This window comes from Danio aesculapii, chromosome 17 (genome assembly GCF_903798145.1).
Source record: "Danio aesculapii chromosome 17, fDanAes4.1, whole genome shotgun sequence".
NCBI classification, from domain to species: domain Eukaryota; kingdom Metazoa; phylum Chordata; class Actinopteri; order Cypriniformes; family Danionidae; genus Danio; species Danio aesculapii.
This window is the reverse complement of record NC_079451.1, coordinates 22846562-22867425: the sequence shown is the minus strand read 5'-3', so window position 1 is coordinate 22867425 and position 20864 is coordinate 22846562. Positions and strand designations below refer to the sequence as shown.

The following is a 20864-nucleotide window of genomic DNA, read 5'->3' as shown; positions in this document are numbered from 1 at the left end:
GATTTAATAGGATTTGTGTGAAGTCTCGCTGGACGTTTATCGTTTTTGCCTTAAAACATAAGGCGGTAAAAATGAAGTGTGACTGACGTGGCTTCACGTGCCCTTAAGTACTGCAACGGAAGTGATTATTCAGTGAGAGTCTGCCGGTGGTGGAAATTCATTAAAAGGACAGTTCATTTACTTACCCTCATGTCATTTCAAACCTGTGTCACCTTTTTTATGTTGAAGACAAGAGCTTTGAAATTTGTTGATGGAACCATTTCATAAAACTGGTCATAACATTGTCAATATGTTTTCCTGCTTTTTTCAAATTGTTAAATATTCAATTATTTAATAAGTTGTTGCTCGTGTGTCGTGAATTACAAGATTATTTTCTTATAATTATTTTATTATTATTAATAATAAAATCTTGATTATTTTCAAGATTATTAATTATAGAAATATTTTCTGTTAAAAGTGTCATGATTTCTTATTGTTTGAATTATGAAGTTTATTTTATCCATCACACATAACTTATTTTATTTTACTTTTACCAATATTTCATTGATTTTACATCGTTTTTAAAATTTCTATTCAAGATTAAAATGTTTAAAATTATGTCTTATAAAAATATGAGTCCATTATTCTTGTGTAAACACCAATACCATACAATATCTTAACCTTAAATTCACAATATAATATATGGGAAATGATGTCACTATAGGATTTAAAGCACTGATAGGTATGACAAATTTCCTGATCTGAAAAGTTCTTAAGACGTAAGATTTTTATTATTATTATTATTATTATTATTATTATTATTATTATTATTATTATTTATTTTTATCTATTTATTTCATTTTTGGGGGTAAAAAGTCAATTGTATTTGACAAGCCCAGACTTAAAACTGAATACATTTTCAATTCAATACTGGAAAGATTTTCATTTTTTTTTCTTGGGTTTTTGTAAGGCAAAATGTCTCTGGAATTCTAAAATCACCTACTGTATTTATTGGGTCTTCCAGCAAAGTCCTGGACAAAGCATGCTTCTAAGTCAATAACATGAAAAAATGTAAAACAATACAGTAGCATTGAGCTTGGTTTAAACGATTCATTTACTGTTTTAAAATGTCTCACATGCTTGGCAAAAAGGTTAATATTGTCTTCATCACATTAATGACTAAGTCAAAGACAGACATGTCCAGCACCAATTACAGCCTGGCCTGAGCGTTTGCTGTATTTATATGGCCTGACGTTTTCAGTGGAACTATAATACTTATTTCTGTAACAGGAAAAGTATTGATTTATGCATAATTGTCTAACCTTTTCGGGCGGGGGGAATATATGCACAGTGTATTTCGAGTCAATGCGATGTGTACAGGCGGGGTACACTTGTTCTGCTTGTCTTTATGGATGTAATATACATAAAACATTACCATCAACTCTTGATTAGCTGTTCACATTTCAACAAGATCAATAACGGCAGTGTGCTTCCTTTTTAAAATGCTACAGGCTTATGTCCTCATCAGAGAGGGCATGTACGCTCAAAGGAGAATTATGGTACCTTTTACACAGAAAAAATCTGAAAAAATAATGAGAGGAGGGGCACACTAAACGCTTTTTGGAAGGATTATGGATATCGGTTGAACATAGATACATGGGATTTAAAAGGTAATACTGTGTGTGTGTGTGTGTATATATATATATATATATATATATATATATATACACACACACAGTGCGTAATTAAGTACACCCCATTTTAAAAATAAATATTTTTAACAATTTCTCAGTGAATATTGGTAATATATTTTGGTGCAACCGAACAAAACAGATTTATTAAACAAATATATTTATTAAAATAATATTTTAGTCAGCAAACATATTTAGAAATAGATAATACTTTTAAATGCATGCTAAATATTGCAAAAAACAATTACAAACTTCAAAATTTCAACAACAATTTATATATATATATATATATATATATATATATATATATATATATATATATATATATATATATATATATATATATATATATATATATATATTTTTTTTTTTTTTTTTTTTTTTTGTTTTTTTTTGTTTCTCTTGATTTTTTCTTTTTTTACATTTTTATTTAATATTTTTCCCTAACATAAATTTGGGCTACTAATTTAAGTTTTGTTAGATTAGCTCAAGACCACTAACTAACCTAATGTGTATGAGAAATATTATACTGTAAAGCATCAGACAATATTAATTTAAAAGATATCTCTCTGATGGGTTTGTTCTGTTTTTTCAGCCTAATGCAAACTGTTGTAATTCCTACAGTGTTCACCTAATTTTGATGTAAATACCCTCAAATTAAAGCTGACAATCTGCATTTAAATCGCAGTTTCATTTCAAATCAATTGTGTTGGTGTACAGAGCCAAAAATGTTAGAATTGTGTCGATGTCCAATCATTTATGGACCTAACTGTATATATATATTTATATATACCTACAGTTGAAGTCATAATTATTGATTTTTTGATTTAAAAATTCCCAAATGATGTTTAACAGAGCAAGGAAATTTTCACAGTATGTCTGATAATATTTTTTCTTCTGGAGAAAGTCTTTTTTGTTTTATTTGGCTAGTATAAATGCAGTTTAAAAAATGTTTACGTCGGCGTCAATAGCCTAGTGGTTAAGTGCGTCGACATACAGCACCCGGGTACTCGCGGCGACCCGAGTTCGATTCCCGGCTCGAGGTCCTTTGCTGATCCTTCCCCTCTCTCTGCTCCACATACTTTCCTGTCTATTAATCTCCACTGTCCTGTCTATAAAGGTGAAAAACCCTAAAAAATAAAAAAATTTTACGACTATTTTAAGGTCAAAATTTTTAGCCCCTTTAAGCTATATATTTTTTCGATAATCTACAGAACAAACCATCGTTATACAATAACATGCCTAATTAGCCTAACCTGCCTAGTTAACCTAATTAACCTAGTTAAGCCTTTAAATGTCACTTTAAGCTGCATAGAAGTGTCCTGAAAAATATCTAGTCAAATATTAATTACTGTCATCATGGCAAAGAGAAAAGAAATCAGTTATTAGAAATGAGTTATTAAAACTGTTATGTTCAGAAATGTGTTGAAAAAATCTTCTCTCCACTAAACAGAAATTGGAGAAAAAAATAAACAAGGGAGCTAATAATTCAGGGGGGCTAATAATTCTGACTTCAACTGTATATACAAACATACACAAACACACACATACAGAAATAGAACACTAAGAGGCCTTAAAACATTTCTCTGGATGGTATGTTTTAATAAAACTGTAAACATTTGATGTTTTATTAAAGGTATGATCAAATTTCTTCCAAATATTGTCATTTAGAATATTTTTTCCATTTGAAGGCAGTAAAAATGTATGATTTTAAAAAGTTAAAATAATAATAAAATAATAATAATAATAATAATAATAATAATAATATTTAGGGAATAGATTGTTTTCAAATGGATAGTTCATCCATAAATGTATGTTTTATGTAATGTATCTATGTTCATGTAAATTTACCTCATGTGGTGGAAACATATCAAATATCTTCTACTATGTTTATGTGTTGAACAGAAGAAAGAAACTCTCTTTAACTCTTACAAAGTTAAATTTGTATTGTGTTGTCTAAAAATGAATATAAACACGTTTTATTTTCTTCAATTTTATGCTCTAAATGGCAACAATTTTATTTTATATTTGGAAGAAATGTCATCAGTAGTCAAACACACACTGTAACTATAATATGTTCCTTTCAGTTTTCCCCCCATAGCTGCATATACTGCCCAAGGGAGCATGAGAGATTTATTTCCAAATCATAAAAATAAATAAATAAATCGTGCACAGTACAAACTTTTGGACGGTACATAAGAAAATAATAATAAAAAAAGTCCTAAAATTAATCTTCCATCTGACAGGGCTATAAATTGTGGATGTTATGCATTTGAACCAATCACGGCAGCTTGCCAGCAAACAATTAAATGGATTGTACACAATGATTTTAAACAGTTACTCTCTTGCTATGCATGCACAAATTTCTTTGATCTTTGTCACATTCTGCCTTGCTGATTAATGTAATTTTCATTGATTATATGGAACCAAAACCTTGACCGCAACCAGGAACAAAATATCAAATACTGTGCTCACTGATATCTTTCCAGCCAGTTCAATGAAAACTGACAGCGTGGCGCATATTAGTAAAGATAAATCAAAAACAATTAAATGTCGCCTTAAAGAATGTGAATTAAAAGACAAATCTGACTCGTAAAGTCCAAATGATTGGAAACAAACAGTGTTTATATTTCCACTGCTGCGCTCTATAGCTATGAGAAACATTAATCTGTGCTTTAACTGTTCTGCTATAAAGATATGAATAACTTAAGTGTCTCCGTTCCTTTCAGTGGTGTGCTATTTAAAGCAATTTGATGTCATTCCACTTGGAGAAAGCAGATGCTGACTTCTCGGTTTGAACAGATGGTAATTCTGTCTAATAGTGCATTGATGTAATAGTGATGTGCATTGTGTATACAGACAGTCATAAAACGGAGGTAAGGCTCAAATAAATTGCAATCATCAACATTAAATCCTGGCAGAGAAGTGGGCGAAAACAAGGCTTGAGGGAGACATCGTCTTGAGTGGTCCAGACAACAGGTTGTGTTGGGTTAGTCAGCGTGCTGTTTGTTCAGACGTACGGCAGGAGTGTAAGGACATTAAGAGCAGCTTGTGTGGGAGCTGAATATTAATGAATTGGAGATTCAGCTTAAGTGGTCGTAAAAATGAGCTTTCATATTGGGGTGGAGGGGTGGTGGAAAGAGCAACACAATGGTATTAAATGAACTACATATAAGAACACAATAAAAATGTACAAATCAAATAAAAAAAGCAAATATTTGCATGAGAAAATATGTCCTTAAAAGGATGCACATAACTCAAAAATATCGTTCATTAGTTATTGTTTTCAAACCTATTTGACATTTTAATGCTTCATACTTTTTTTTAAGGACAAAGGAGAATTTAATAAATATATAACCCTTACAAAAGGTTGGTGATTACAGACCAATAATATGGAGAATAGTTTAATTCAGCATATGCCATATACTCTAAGGGTTTTAGGGGGTATATGTTAAAGTTGTGTGTATTGTTGTTTTTTTGTTCACAGTGTTTTTGAGACTGCAGCTCACTAAAATAAGCATTGAAACGGAATAGTAGAAATCAGATGCAAAATACAATCTGTATACTTTATCTCTGTTGTAAATATGTGTGTTTCAGTGAGTTCATTCATCTGTCACTGTCATTCTGACAACCATAACTTGAAAACAATGTACAAAAACACAAACTAATTTTTCTGTAAAAAGTGCTGTTGTAAGTATGCCAGGCCAGTACCGCGATGTCAATTTATATATACATAAAAAACACTTTGTCATAGTTTACGTGAACCTTAACGTGAAGATTAACAGATTTCCATTACTCAAGACTTTGAGTCAAAAACATTTTAATGAACTCGAACATATTTTGGTTTGTTTTACATCTAACCAGTGTGCAAATTATACGTTTCGCTTAGTTTGTGTAATAAGCTTCAGTCATTTATGTATCTATTTTTAGTTACGTCTAGTTTATTATTAAAGCGTATTTAAGTTTTTAGCCTTTTGAGGGATATTTAGTGTATTCTCACCTACAAAATTTTCTGATTAGCCATTTCAGATGTTACCATAGTTTAAACTACAAACTGGCTGCGTCTGAAACTGCATACTTCCAAACTATAGTTTGCTAAAATCAGTATGCGAGCAGAGTAGTAAGTCCGAATTCACAGAATGCGATAATCAGTATGCGAGAATACCCAGATGACCTACTACTTCCGGCAAGATTTTGAAGTGCACATCCCATGCACACTGCGCTATCCTTTGACGCCCCGTGAGAGAATTCATGAATGGAAGTGAAGCGTCACGTGACCATGACAAAATGGCGGATGTAGTACATCTGAATTCCATTCATACTTTTCACATTCATACTGTATAGAACGTACTTTTCGAACGGCTGAGTAGTATGTTTAAATTCAAATGCAGTACCTACTGAGTAGTAGGTAGTTTCGGATGCAGCCATTGTGTGTAATTTGACAATTTCAGGCTAAATCTAAATACAAACATTACTTTAAAACGAAACAAAGTCTTGTGAATATTATGTCTATCGGGGCTCTAGATCTGCCAATAATAATAACAATAACATATAGGGAATAGGGTTTTTTCATCATATATTGATTTTGTAAATGGATAGTTCATCCAAAAATGTAAGTTTTAAGTTATTTATCATGTGGTGGAAACATATAAAATATCTTCTATTGTGTTCATCAGAAGAAAGAAGCTAAAATAGGTTTTGAACAAGTGAAGGTGAGTAAATGACAGCAGAATTTCCATTTGTGGGAGAAACTCTCTTAACTCTTATGAAGTTAAATGTGTATTGTCTAACTTTGTTAATGTCTTGCGAACACAATGTCTATCGGGGCTCTAGATCTGCCAATTTCAAACTTGTTTCTTAAATAGACTGATTTGTTCGATTATGCATTCACAATGGTTTGAAGGGTTGGTTGAATGTATATTTATATTATCTATTATTTAAATTGTACAGATTAAATGTGAAATATTTCTCAGTATTAAAGGACTGACCGCCAATACATCTTGTTTAGATGCCCTTCAGGGAGATCATGTGTTAAATAGGGGTTGGGGGGGTTGGGGCACCCTGCATCTAACCCTATTGTATGTCTCATAAACAGTATAAACAATACAGTTTGCTAGGACCATTCTGACACTTCTGCATCTTTATTAGAAACTTGATGTAGTTCACTATTCACTTCCATTATATGAAATTACCTACATTTATTTTTTGTAGCTCAAAAATTAAAAAAAATATTTTGTTTTCCAGTATTGGAAAACAAAAAAAATCAGAGTGAGTACAAAGATTACTACTGAAATATTTTTTTTTTGCATAAACCAAACTTTTAAGCCTAACTAATGACACCCATATGTCAATGCACAAAAAACACTTAAAAGCAATAACAATATAAACAGAAGAAAAGCATTCAAATCTGAGTGAGTTCCAAGATTGTTACTGAAATGTAATTTTTTTTTGCATGAACCAAACCTTTAAGCATAACTAACGACACCCTATGCTAATGTACAAAAACCCTAAAAAGCAATAACAATATAAACAGAAGAAAATCGTTAAAAAAAAATCCGCCATATGGAAGAGCCGATGACATCGTCAGCTCTGTCGACTGCAGCATATTGAGCTGACCATATGTTAGAGCGGCGCTGCGAGCCTGACTGATTCATGCCTATCACATTCCACTGTATCAATTAAAGGCCCTTGAAGGCTGCATGATTTGTGCCTCTGTTATTAAACCCTGCTAATTCATCCTACTTACATATTCCTTATAAATCTCCGGGAGTGTGTGGTGATTCATGGCAATCGGAGAGAGCGCTACGGCACATTTTTCTCCTTGTAATTAACAGTAAATTGTTTTTACTGCCGCACAATGAATTTCTCGGCTTGGGCCGCAAATGAAGTAGTAAGAAGCGGAGTGGAGAATCCTGACTGAGAGGTTGGTTTAACTCATTAGGCCGTCACGTGAGCTGACGTGTAAATGGAAAAATAAACGGCAAAGGAAAGAATTGAAAAGGGAAATTAGTCATTGTCAGGAAGTACACGTTTCCTTCCTAAATAGTTAAGAAAAAGGCATATATGGGAAGGCTAAGTTGATGATTTACAGAGTAAAACAGGCCAGTTGGCAAATATATTGTGTAGGATGGGGTTTTTAACTGCCTAATGCAATATTTGTCCCAATATTTGTCCCAATCTGTTACTGCTTAGGCATTTTCAGAACTGCAAAATGAATGAATGAAATTGAATGAATGAATGAATGAATGAATGAACTAATGCGTTTTCAGGTAATCAAAACTTTAAATTATAAAACTCTGTTTGTTTGTTTGCTTATAGAGCATTTTTATACTTTATTTATACATTTAAAAACAACAGCTGTTGACCAAAGTGTTTTACAAAAAGACCAGCATACAAAATCTATACTTATATAAAAAATAAGCAAAATTTATAAAACAGATTAAAATAAATTATTTGCAATCAAAAAAGAAAGAGACAGAAGATGATTTTTTAGATGAGACTTAAAAGCACCAAGGGAAGAACATGACCTAAAATGTAAAGGCAGACCATTCCACAGACGGGGGGCTGTGGCAGAAAAAGCCCAGTCACCTCTTGATTTCAACCGTGTTTTGGGGACAACTAGCTGAAACTTGTTTTCCGACCTAATTGGCCTCAATGAAGTATGCCAGTGAAGAAGCTCACCGATGTAAATAGGTGCCAGACCATTCAAACTTTTAAAAACAAGTAGCAATAACTTATATTGAATCCTAAACTGGACTGGGAGACAGTGAAGAGATGATAAAAATGGTGAGATACTAGAAAAATGTTTTGTCCCAGTTAAAATCCTAGCAGGTGCATTTTGAACCAGCTGCAGGCGTGCAATTGAAGCCTGCGAAACTCCTGAATACAAAGAGTTGCAGTAGTTTAATCTGGACATAATAAAAACATTGATAATGGTTTCTAACTCTTTAGAAGACAAAAAAGACTTTAATTTGGCAATGTTCCTTAATTGATAGAAACCACTTATGACGACTTGTCAAACTTTAACTCAGTGTCAAAAATAACTCCAAGATTTTTTGCGTGACTGTGGACCTTAGGCTTGAACGAACCTTGATTAATTGTAGATTCACAGACACTTGGACACTCTGTTCATAGTTTTCAAATATTTCTTAACATTGTAAGTCCTGTCTTATTTTGAATAATCTTCATTTATGAAAACAGCTACCTTGTACTGTATATCGAAACTGGTCATTCAAAAAATATTCTTTCCATTTAAACAGAATATTATATACACTCACTGGCCACTTTTTTAGGTACACATTACTAGTACCGGTTTGGACACACTTTTGCCTTCAGAACTGCCTTAATCCTTAATGGCATAGGATCAACAAAGTACTGGAAATATTCCTCAGAGATTTTGGGTCCATATTGACATGATAGCATCACACAATTGCTGCAGATCCATGATGTGAATCTCCCGTTCCACAACATCCCAAAGGTGTTCTATTGAATTTGGATCTGGTGACTGTGGAGGCCATTTGAGTACAGTGAACTCATTGTCATGTTCAAGAAACCAGTCTGAGATGATTCACGGTTTATGACATGGCACGTTATCCTGCTTGGAAGAAGCCATCAGAAGGCAGGTACACTGTGGTCAAAGCTGCTCTTCTGCATACCTTGGTTGTAACGATTGGTTGTTTGAGTTACTGTTGTCTTTATATCAGATTAAACAGTCTGGCCATTCTCTTCTGACCTCTGGCATCAACAAGGCATTTGTGCCCACAGAACTGCCGCTCACAGGATATTTTCTCTTTTTCCGATCATTCTCTGTAAACCCTAGAGATGGTTGTGCGTGAAAATCCCAGTAGATAAGCGGTTTCTGAAAAAGTTACTTAAATCACCATTCTTCCCCATTCTGATGCTCGGTTTGAACTGCAGCAGATGTCTTGACCATATCTACATGCTTAAATGCATTGAGTTGCTGCCATGTGATTGGTTGATTAGAAATTAACGTTAACAAGCAGTTGGACAGGTGTACCTGATAAAGTGGCCAGTGAGTGTATATATAATGCTGTTTAAATAGAAACACAACACATTTTTAATTAATAACTAATTTCTAATAAGCAATTTCTTTTCTTCGCCTCAATCACAGTACATGACATTTTACTATATATATATATATTTTTTTTTTTTTTTTTTTTTTTGCAAGACACTAGTATTCAGCTTAAAGCCAATTAAAAAACTTGACTGGGTTAATTAGGTTAACTTAATTAACTAGAAAGTCATTGGACAACAGTGGTTTGTTCTGTAGCCAATCAAGAAAAAACTTAAAGGGGGCTAAAAGTGGAAAACAAAATGCCTGGAGACTTTTTACCAGAAAAAATATAATAGTAAATACTGCTAAAATCCTGTGAAAATGTAAACAAATAATCAAAGTATAATTAGTTCAACTTCAACGTTATATAATTGCACATACATAAATACAAATACAATGCGCACCCACAATATAAATTGCAAGAATGAGAGAGAGTGAGAGACAGAAAGAAAGTGGGGGAGAGAGCAGGCAGAAAAGACTGATAAAAAATAAAATGGTGTTCTTGATGACACACTTTCAGAAATTGCGTAAAAGAACGAACCTTCTTTCCTCCGACTGCTTCACGATTCAAAATTCATCAATTTTAAAGTATGAAAATAATAGAGATAACCTGAGAGTGAATCTAAAATAGCTTTAGTTTGTATTCCTTTGAGATAAACGACTTCCTCTCTGAATTGAGAGCAGGGCAGACCGTATGTGCTCCAGTTCACCAATGCCGTTTACGTACGTACACAATTAAAGCTGGTCTGGCATGGCTCTCACTGAGAGAGACCTATTCAACAAACTGACTATGAGCAATGACAGACACTTCCCATTAAAGGTGCTTCATTAATATTAACATGAGAATTAACACCAATTCAGGCTTTACTCCACTCGCTGACAACATATATCGAAGCTCGCACACGTAATTGGATGCCGAGTTCTCACAGAAGCATTCAGTGGGACTTAGAAGCAGGACATTGGGGATGAACTATTGCCAATGGAGAGTTGTAAACCAGTCGGTATAATGTAAACATGACGTTAATGAGGGACATTTGGAAGATTGCAACACTAGGATTTTTCACCCAAAAATGAAAATGCTGTCATCATTTACTCACCGTTCACTTGTTCAAAACCTCTTTGACTTTCTTTATTTCTCTGAACACAGCAGAAGATATTTTAAAGAAAGCTGGAGACCTGTAAGTCAGTGGTTACAGGTTTCATCTTTCTTGAAAATATCATATTTTGTATTCAACGTAAAAAAAGAAACACAAAGGTTTGGAATTACTTGAGGGAGAATACATAGCGAGTACATTTTCATTTTTGACTGAATTTACCCTTTAAATTAATATCAAATGAATGCACCAAAATAAAAATGCTGTCATCATTTGCTTATCCTCTAATTGTTCTATATCTGTTTCAGAAATGCCAAAGAATGTTGTCAACCATTGACTTACATAGTATTTTTTCCTACTAGGAAAGACAATTTCAAATGTTTTATGAAAAGGAAAATAAATGAATGAATGAATGTATGCAAATATTTTAAGAAGCATATAATGTATCTATATAGCTCAAATGGCTTAATTTTAACAAATGCATTTTCAGTATCTGCATCACATTATTTTAATAATTTTATATACATAGAAATGTTAAGAAACTAATGTTTCAAAGAGCATTTGTGAAATCTAAATGTCAAAATATAAATAATGTCCCACCATTGACATCATTTTATCCCAAGGGTTAAAGTATGTAAGGACATAATCCAGAACAAATAATGTCTTAATAAAAAATTTAATAGGGATTAAGTTATGAAGCATTATGGACTATTGAATTGAATTGTTCAGAATTATGTCCTTAATTTATCACCCATGTGATAAAATTATGAAGCTTTAATTTTTGTTTTCTTAAATATATTGTGATTTTTAGTGTGTACATATGTCTGATGAAGGTCAGGAGACAGAAATGTTACATTTCATACAGTTTTGGGCAAGTACTGATAGTGAGTGCGACTCTTTGTTTGCTTTTCACACACTTTGACTCGCACAGATTTTTCCTACACGTTTCTTCAGTTCTGCTGAGTTTGAACTGATTGGTCTGTACGTCTTAAAAATGCACACAAAAAAATAGTAACATTTGAAACATTTATATGAAAAAACTTTGCCTTTAGGGTAAAAAAAAGATAATTCCTCAAAATATCTTTAGTTGGACATGGATATTAGCGATAGTACTGACCTGAGGGCAGAGTTCGTGCTGACGCAGGTGAACTGCTCACACAGCCCTGTCTGTTGCAGACAGTCACGGTGAAACTGTACTCCTCATAGGCCTTCAGTCCTCCCGCAGTGTAGCTCCGCTCCTGTGCTGATCCACTGTAAAGTACCTAAAACATCAAAACACATGTGCTGAATATCCGAACTTGTATTAGTATTGATACATACAGAAATTTTAACATGTCAGAGCCAGTGTCTAATTGTTCGTATATAAATAATTTTGCTCAATGGTACAAAACAAGTTCAAATAATTTATCCTCCTCTACATTTCCTACTCTCTCCCATTTGATCATATAACAAAGTAAATCTGTAGCTTCTTATGCTACAGTTCTCATAATAACTATGAGTAAAACAATTATAAGTAGTTACACTAGCATACCGTTACACAGTATACAGTGAAAAAAAATTTATATATTTGCTCAGCAATTATAAATACTATATATTAGTGCTAGGCAAAGATTAACTGCATCCAAAATAAAGATTTGTATTTATATAATACGTGTGCGTACTGTATATATTTATATACAGTATGTGTATATTTTAAATACACACATGCAAGCATATATCTTAGAAAATATTATATGTAAATATACAAAGATTCAAATGTGCATGTATAATTTGTATATCTATGCAAATATTTTATGTACAGTATGTATGTGTATTACATGTATACATATAACACGCATACATTATGATGTAATTAATCTTTCCCAGCTGGCTGCAGGTTTTATTCCAAAGCGATTAACATCACCAATATGTGATTATTTGAATAGTGTATTTGAGATTTGCATTGAATACGTTTGGCTTGATATTTAAAATAAATTTTTACAATGAATTGTGTGTGTTGTTCATCTATTTTTTCTGAATAATAAGATTTGTGTTTTTCCTCACAATGCAACTTGCAACCCCTACGAAAGGGGAGTTTCAGTACACGCACATGCTGATTTTCACAGCGGCAACACAAACACAGACGCAGGGGAGATAGACAGTGACTACGTTTACATGGACATCAGTAATTGAATTATTTGCCATATCTGAGTAAGACAATAATATAATGGTGTTTACATGAGTTGCTTTTTGAACGTTCCTTTCATGATCCCGTTTTACATGTTATAGCACATAATTCAATTAACATCATAGCATCATTGCCACGTTATCCACATTTCCTCCAGAGTTTCAAGTAATTTCAGGTGTTTCATTTTTAATTTGTCAACTTTATCTGCAGTTTTGCACTTTCACTTTCATTTAGGAACATTTCATGCATGCCCCCCGTGACAAACAAGATACTAAATGTGAGAAACTGCTGGAAGAGTGTAGTTTCAATGGAATTTGATACCGCACACCGAATGGGAGAAAAGAAATCTCGGTAGATGCAGAGATTCGGTAGGTGCAGAGAATAGCGTCAAACAGCTGTGTGTATAGACTATCCTGTCACAAAATGCGGCATGACGGTAATAGTTTGATTAGGGTGTTTTTTACATGTTTACATTTGGAGAGCAGCATTTACAGCTGATCTTTCAGTCTATAATATTGTAGTGATATTAGTGTACTGTAAACTTAGTAACTAAATCATTTTGACTAAGGTATGTCTTTAAAAACTGAAAGAGTACTGCGGACGTACTAAGAGTACTGTCCTAATAGTGTTTTTAGCAGCGTGGGACACATATATGACTGTCAACATTTCAAAAAATGTGTTTTGGTGTTTCGTGGCCCTTTAAATACTTAAACAGCTGTGACTACTTTTCAAGAAAATAAGACATCTAATAAGCCACCAACTGATAATAAAATGTATTTTGTGCATATGACATAAATGATTTGTAAAATGCATTGTTTGAGGCACTTCTTGAAACAGAATAATCTGAAACCACATATTAGCTAAATATATATATTTTTTTTTCAATTGCTCACAGTAGACAGCACATTGTACAATGAAGCAGACTAATACAGTAAATAAAAGCCCAGTTTTGAAGACAGCTGAACAACTACAGAATGATGCGCAGTAAGTACACAGGCAACATTTCTGCTACTAATCATACCAATGGGAGCTCTTTCGGTTCACAAAACACAGGCTAGTTCTTACAACCACTCATAAAATGTACACATGTAGACACACACCACACAGATCACACCTTCAAAACCTGCCTGACCTGACATATTTAATAGAAAAGTGCGTATCTGCAGGTTACTGATGGAAAACATCATCAATGCTAACATACACTTATCAAACTAATTAAAATCTAAGATAATGGAATCCAATTAAAAAGTGGATTGTTCAGGAAAAGTAATCTCCAAAAACATCCTTGAAACATTTACCACGACAGGAAAGGTGATCCTGATATGGAAAATGGCGCTTTAAATACAGAATAACATGCAGGAGACGACGCTACTTTAACCTTTAAAGGTTTGCTTCCCGAACCAAGGAAAAAGAAACACCAAGATTCACATGAGTAATAGAGGAGACCTTTTGGACAGTTCAGCCCACACCACATGCATACTGGGACACAAGCCTCTACCTATGGAAATATGAAACTGGACAGAAATTAAGGTCACTGCACTGTAAAATGCAGGGATTGTCTTACCCAATCTTAGGTTATATATAGAAAAACCCAACTTTTGGGTTACTTTTTTCTATTGTCTTTTGAAACCACTAAGTAGGTTTGTACGCTGGCCGAGAGAGTTTAATGTGCTGCAATTTAAAAAATAGCACATGCAATTACAAAAAACACCTGCAAATTAAGACAAGATCTTCATCAGTTTGACAGCACACGTGTTGTAAATTCTCACAACACAAACAACTGAAGAAACGTGCTGCATTTTGTCACAACACAACTGAAGAAAGGCGCTGCATTTATTAAAGGCGCTGCACACTATTTAGAACAACATTTCATATTTAATCATCAGTTTATTTAGGCTAATAATTCACAAAAGACAATGGAATTGTGCAATGAGGATATTAAAATAAACCAATTTAAAAAAAACTCTCCTTTCAAAGACCACCAACAACTTCACTGAGCGACAGTCACGGCAGATCAATCCAGTAACAGATCCATATCTCAGCAGGGTCCGTCATATTTTTGGGTTCCCCTGAAACATTTCCGTTGTGTTACGTGGACATTTGCAAGTGTGGTGACAAAATGCAGCGCATACACATAAGACATAATACACATAAGAAAAGAAAACACTGTGAGAAACAACAAATCTTTAAAAAATGTAGCCATAAAAGTGTTCTGTGTGATGTATGAAGCAAAGTACAGGACAATATAGGCACAGATCAGATGTTCCAGCAGTGGCCCTTTTCTATCAAGATTGAAGTTGAATGTACTGGAATAGATACCTGTGTTACTATAGGTGGAGCGTATGGGTTGGACATTTGTTCTTGGTGAAGGTTGACTCTATACTCAGTCACTTCGCCCCTGACGTCTTTGTCCCGTGGCGTCTCCCAGCTCACTCTGAGGGAGGACGAGGACACAGCGGACACTTGAGGAGGGGCCATGTACTCTGGCACTGTGGAGCAGAGCAAATAATTCATCAAAACAATACAACTATTTCTTTATCAGCGGTTTTGTTCTGTGTTACAGCAAAAATGCATAGTTGCATGATTTATAATTTCAGCAAATATCATTTATTATTTCAAGCATATAACTAGCAGCAAACAACAAAAATGTAATACCTCTAATCATGATAATAATAATGATGATGATGATGCTTGTGGAACAAATTAAAAATGCCTCGCAAATTAAAGTGGGCAAAGAAAATTGCAAATATTAAGCTAAACTAAAATTACAGTTAGATCTGCACAATGCACGCTTTTTGTCTTAAGCTTGTAAAATGTTGTTAACTGATAGAAGAGAACACCAAAGTGCAGATTTATGTAAGGTTCAGTGATTATAGGGATTTTTTGTGAAAGAGCTTAATTTAAAAATTGTGCTAAATTTCAATTCATATCACACCTCATTTAAGACATAAATACAATACAACCAAATCACCTCTTTGTCTTAAATGCAAATCAAACATAGGGAATTATATTCATTGCATCTGGGACTGTTAGGTGATTCACAGAATTGTAGCTCAAATAAACAACATTTTTGGTCTGGACATGATTATAGACCTTCTGTGCCTTCTCCTGGGTTTTCCTTGCAAACTAATTAGGTACAAATATGAAAAACGATTGTTCTGCCTGTTAACTTTTGCTGTCAGGAAGAACAATTTGATGTCGTGGATCAATGATAAACCAAGGTTATAATAGTTTTGAATTTTTCATTAGTTTTAGTTTCCATTTCGTTTTGACATTTTGTTTTCAAATTTAGTTCGTTTTAATTAGTTTTAGAGGGAGATTTACTAGTTTTTATTAGTTTCTATATTTTGAAATCTATATCAGTTTTAGTTTAGTTTTTATTAGTTTCAGTATTAGGTTTAGTTTTTTTTTCTAAATGAAAAAATTTGTTAGGTGCAAGATTCAAAAGCAACAGAATAAATATTGTATAATAAAAACTCAGCCATACATTTTTTAAAGCTGTATTCAGAGGACACATGAACACTATCATCTACCACTACCATCTACCCATCCTCAAATTCAAATACAACAGCCCACAAGACAGCAGCATTAAATACAATATGTGTGCAAGGCTCATTTTCAAGTTAGAAACACAGTAGTGATGGGAAGTTCAGATATTTATCATGGATGTTAGGAACTTAGGACTCAACATTATGTAGTCAGCAATCGGTCTTTGTCAGTCACGTGCGTTTGTTGTAAGTGACGTCACACCTGCGCCATTTTGGTGGTATCGCTTCCCGAGACAACTTGACACATAATAATGCAAGAGAGATCCATGCTAAAAAGAGGTCAGGCTGGAGAAGTAGAAGAAAATCATGAGTACACGGGACCGCAATAAACTAAACAAAGATGCCAGGGATCGTCATTTTGACAAACTGTCTTACATTCAGGATATAGATCCGTTTAAATTAATTGCAAACCATGGGAGTGCTCTGCCGCCTTCCCATTGCTGACATGTCAGACTGTATATCATCAATGTTTTAATATACAATGTTTTAGTTTAAACACCATTAAACCACAGTAAGTATTTTTAATTATTTATTGCAGTTTTTCGTTTTATTTAATTAGTTACATCTAATATTTACATTAACAAACTATTGGAAAGATGTTTGTATCCAAAGTATTTTACAAATATGAACAATAAATGTAATGAAAGCAACAGAAGAAAACGTAAATACTATTAGAATTTTATTTAGTCAAATACACTGAGTGCACAGAGAACAACAACAAAAAAACATTAAATGAATACACCCAAATATTAAGATATGTTGAACACAAATACAGATATTATGATAAAAGCTGAAAACCTGTAACCATTGACTTCCATTGTATTTGTTGGTTTTCTTACTATGGAGTCAGTGGTCAAAGATTTTCAGCCTTCGTCATATCTTTATTAGTGTAAAGAGAAAAAATAACCCCATAGAGGTTTAGAACCACTTGATGGCATATAAATAGTAAGACACATTAAATTTGTGGGTGAAATATCTATTCAGCTCAAACTACTGACTGATCTAATGTTTAACTTTGAGCAAAAGCACTCGTTTCAGTTCTTTAAAGGGTTATTCAGTTCAAGTTATAACTGCTTACCTTGTGTTTTGATGTACCAGTTTTGTTATTGTGAATAACAATAAATGAGTTAACAACAAATTTTAAGTCATCCTCCATTTATACAAATGATATTTTTATTCAGGCACTGAGGGAAAATTCAATTCTGGAGTAATGCATCATATTGTTTACATAAGACAGGATGAAACATCAGCAAAACACACTCATACACATAGTGAAGGAAACAAAGCTACAATAATGGGAAGGAATTTGCAAATAATGTATCAATTAAGCACAGAATGCATTTATACACCTGGGCTTTTAACTCTTATTGACAACTACAGCTCTTCTACACTACAGTGGGACATTGGTTTGTTGAGCACAACAGAAAGTTACAATCCTATGCTGTAATGTGACATCTTCACCTTCACAAGGGAGTGTCATGTTGATGGGTCAGTGCTTGTTATTAAGATTTTGTGTTTTTTTTACTGTTTGGTACTTGAGCATCATTCTTGTAACAAAATCCATTAGACATCCTGTATTCTTCATGTTCACACAGCAGCTGTCAGTTCTCCTCCAACAGGCTGTTTACTTCTACACATCTGTCCATACAGAATTTACACCCAGTTTGTCTCGGCTACCTCCTTAGTGTTGTGTGTCTCCTCATCTGTGTCTCTCACCATCTTCAACCTCACGTGTCTCCTTCTCTGCATGTTGTTCGTCCACATCTTCAGCTGACTGCAGTGTTGGTTTTATTTTCTTCTCTTAGTTTGTCTTGCAGAGTGTGCAGTGTCTGTCTGTGTAGTAGCTGTGTGGCCCAGATGTAGAGATGGTGCTCAGTCTGGGGCAGTTTCCATCATCTCATATGCAGGTTGGCTGGCAATGAGAAAGTTAGAAATGTATATACAGCAAAAAATTACACATAGAAAGAATAAGTAAAAACAAATGTACTATAATGCTACATGCTTATGGAAATATGACAGTTTGAGCAAACGTGAATTAATTTTTGAATTTAAAACATTAACTCCCAGAAAGAACATTTACTGACAATTTACTCATCCCTTTGTCATCCAATATATTTATTTCCTTAAACTGCAGTTATGAAGCTACAGTCTGAAGGTTTAAATATTTCATGTAATGTTTTCAACAAAAACCTTTATTTGTTTTAGAAAAGAAGTCGAAAATGTACTTTTTGACAGGGCTGAGTAAATCAGCAAATGTAAGTTGTAACTAAGATTTCAAAAGTATTTTACAACATTTTAACAATCAATTACTTCACAATCTTAAATCCATATGCACTAAGTTGATTTGTTAAGATTTAAATGCAGTTCTACCCACAAAACTAAAGTGGTACACTGAATTAAAATAAGTATTTGAAGCACAAGCAATGACAATTGTAAAGTTACTTAAATATTCTTACGTACTTACCTTTGTGAAAATGTCGAGAGCATAAACGGAGATATGCCAGCAAAAGATAGATTTTGCGTCTCAATGCAGCAGGCCAGGGCACCTGATGCACCGCTACAGTCGGTCAATATCCATTCTTCTGAGTGGGAAATTTAATATATCTGTCGTCGTGATAATTTGTTTACCTTTTCGATCGCGTGATTTGCTATTAACTTACCGCCCTTAACACAACAAGAACGTAACACTGTATTTACTCTGCGAAAGACGCTAAACCCATGCAACAGCTCACGCCAACTTGGATACAACACAAATGGCGGCTATGTCCCATAATGCAATTCGGTGTTTACGAGGGTGACGTCACCTGACAAAGACCGATAGTAATTTCCGCTGTGAAAAAAGTCTATTAAAACATCACCATCATCTGAAAAATGTCTTACAGTAAAGTTTTGCAACCAAACTGAAGCACGATTCACCTATTTAAACTCAATTACGATTTTCTTTTATGAAATAAACTTACGTTTCACCAGATCCTCTCATTTAAGCCCTCGGTTTACCCGCGCTGCAGTTGTTGAAGTTTAGTTCAGTCACGGCAGGCTGTCATGTACTGTTTGTGCTCGGTTTAATGAATCACGCATGCGCAGTTTTATCGGTTAACCGCTTCTCAAATGTAATCTTAGTGTAACGTCACTATTCTAATAACTGAATAAGAGTATATCTTGGATTATTTAGAGTTAGAGGGGGTATTAGGCTTGTTAAAAGTAAGTAGTTTGTGGACGAGTGCTTACTGGAGACGCGAATCGTTTCAAATGATTCAGTTCGATTAGGTGAACTAGTTCAACCGGTTCACTTAGAAGATCCGGTTAAAAAGATTCATTCGCGATCGCGATACAAAGATAAAACCCATTATTGGGCATTGACGTGTTAAAGTAATAGTTTTAAGTCTCTGTATTTAATGCTGTCACCGTGCTACTGTGATGTCCACTCGTTGTTTTGTCGCGGGAGCAACAGCGAGGATGACTGGAGGAGAACCGGCTCGTTCTGGCCAATGGCTGCAGGACTACAGACTCTGTGGTGCCGTACGGGTCAAACACCTGCAGCGCGGAGTAAATAGATTTACTTCTAAAAGTCTTACAGTAAGATTATGTATTAAATACATTTACAAATATGAAAACGAAGGAGGTTTTTGCTACAATTTTAGTTAGTTTCAGTTAGTTTTGTATGTACGCAATACAGTTTGTTAGTTCTAGTTTTTTGAAAAAGTCTCGCTTTATTTTTATTTCAGTTAACGACAATTATTTTACATTTTAGTTTTCGTTTTTTCGTTCGTTTTCGTTAACCATAATAACCTTGTGATAAACCCCCTTCCATGAAAGGATGGCATTCAATAATCCAAGAGACTATTTCCCTGGAATATTTAAAATGCCTTAGCCACTCCACAACTGATACTTTTATTTGCACTTGGTCACCATATTTGGACAATATAAACCCTGTTTTGTGTGACATTTTGAAACTTGCAATGACAATGTTCGACATTTATTCATGCGTGTTCTGTTTTCATCAAACTTCTCACTGTTCCCGCCTAATTGTATTATTTGTAACATAACAGGTTATGGCTTTTGCCATATGTGTATTTTTGTATATGCAGTTATGTTTTGTGTCAGGCATGTTATTTTGTGTTTGTATTTTTGTTTAAAAAGAAAAATAAATAAAAACATGTTTAAAACATGTGCTAAAATTAGACAAAATTTACATTATATCTTGAACTTACGTTTGTCTATTATATTAATCAATATTATTAATCATGTTACAATATTAAAAGCAATAATTAACAATATTATTTTTGTTGCAATATTGCATCCTACAGGTTA

At 33.7% G+C, this 20864-nt stretch overlaps 1 protein-coding gene across 1 annotated transcript in view; it reads right to left on the bottom strand.

Moving 5' to 3' along the window:
* ush2a (Usher syndrome 2A (autosomal recessive, mild)) overlaps positions 1-20864 on the bottom strand; it is a 445979-nt gene that overhangs the window by 327217 nt on the left and 97898 nt on the right. Inside the window, 2 exon segments of the mRNA XM_056477496.1 lie at positions 11956-12100; positions 15325-15494. Of these exon segments, the coding sequence (XP_056333471.1) occupies positions 11956-12100; positions 15325-15494 (315 nt within the window).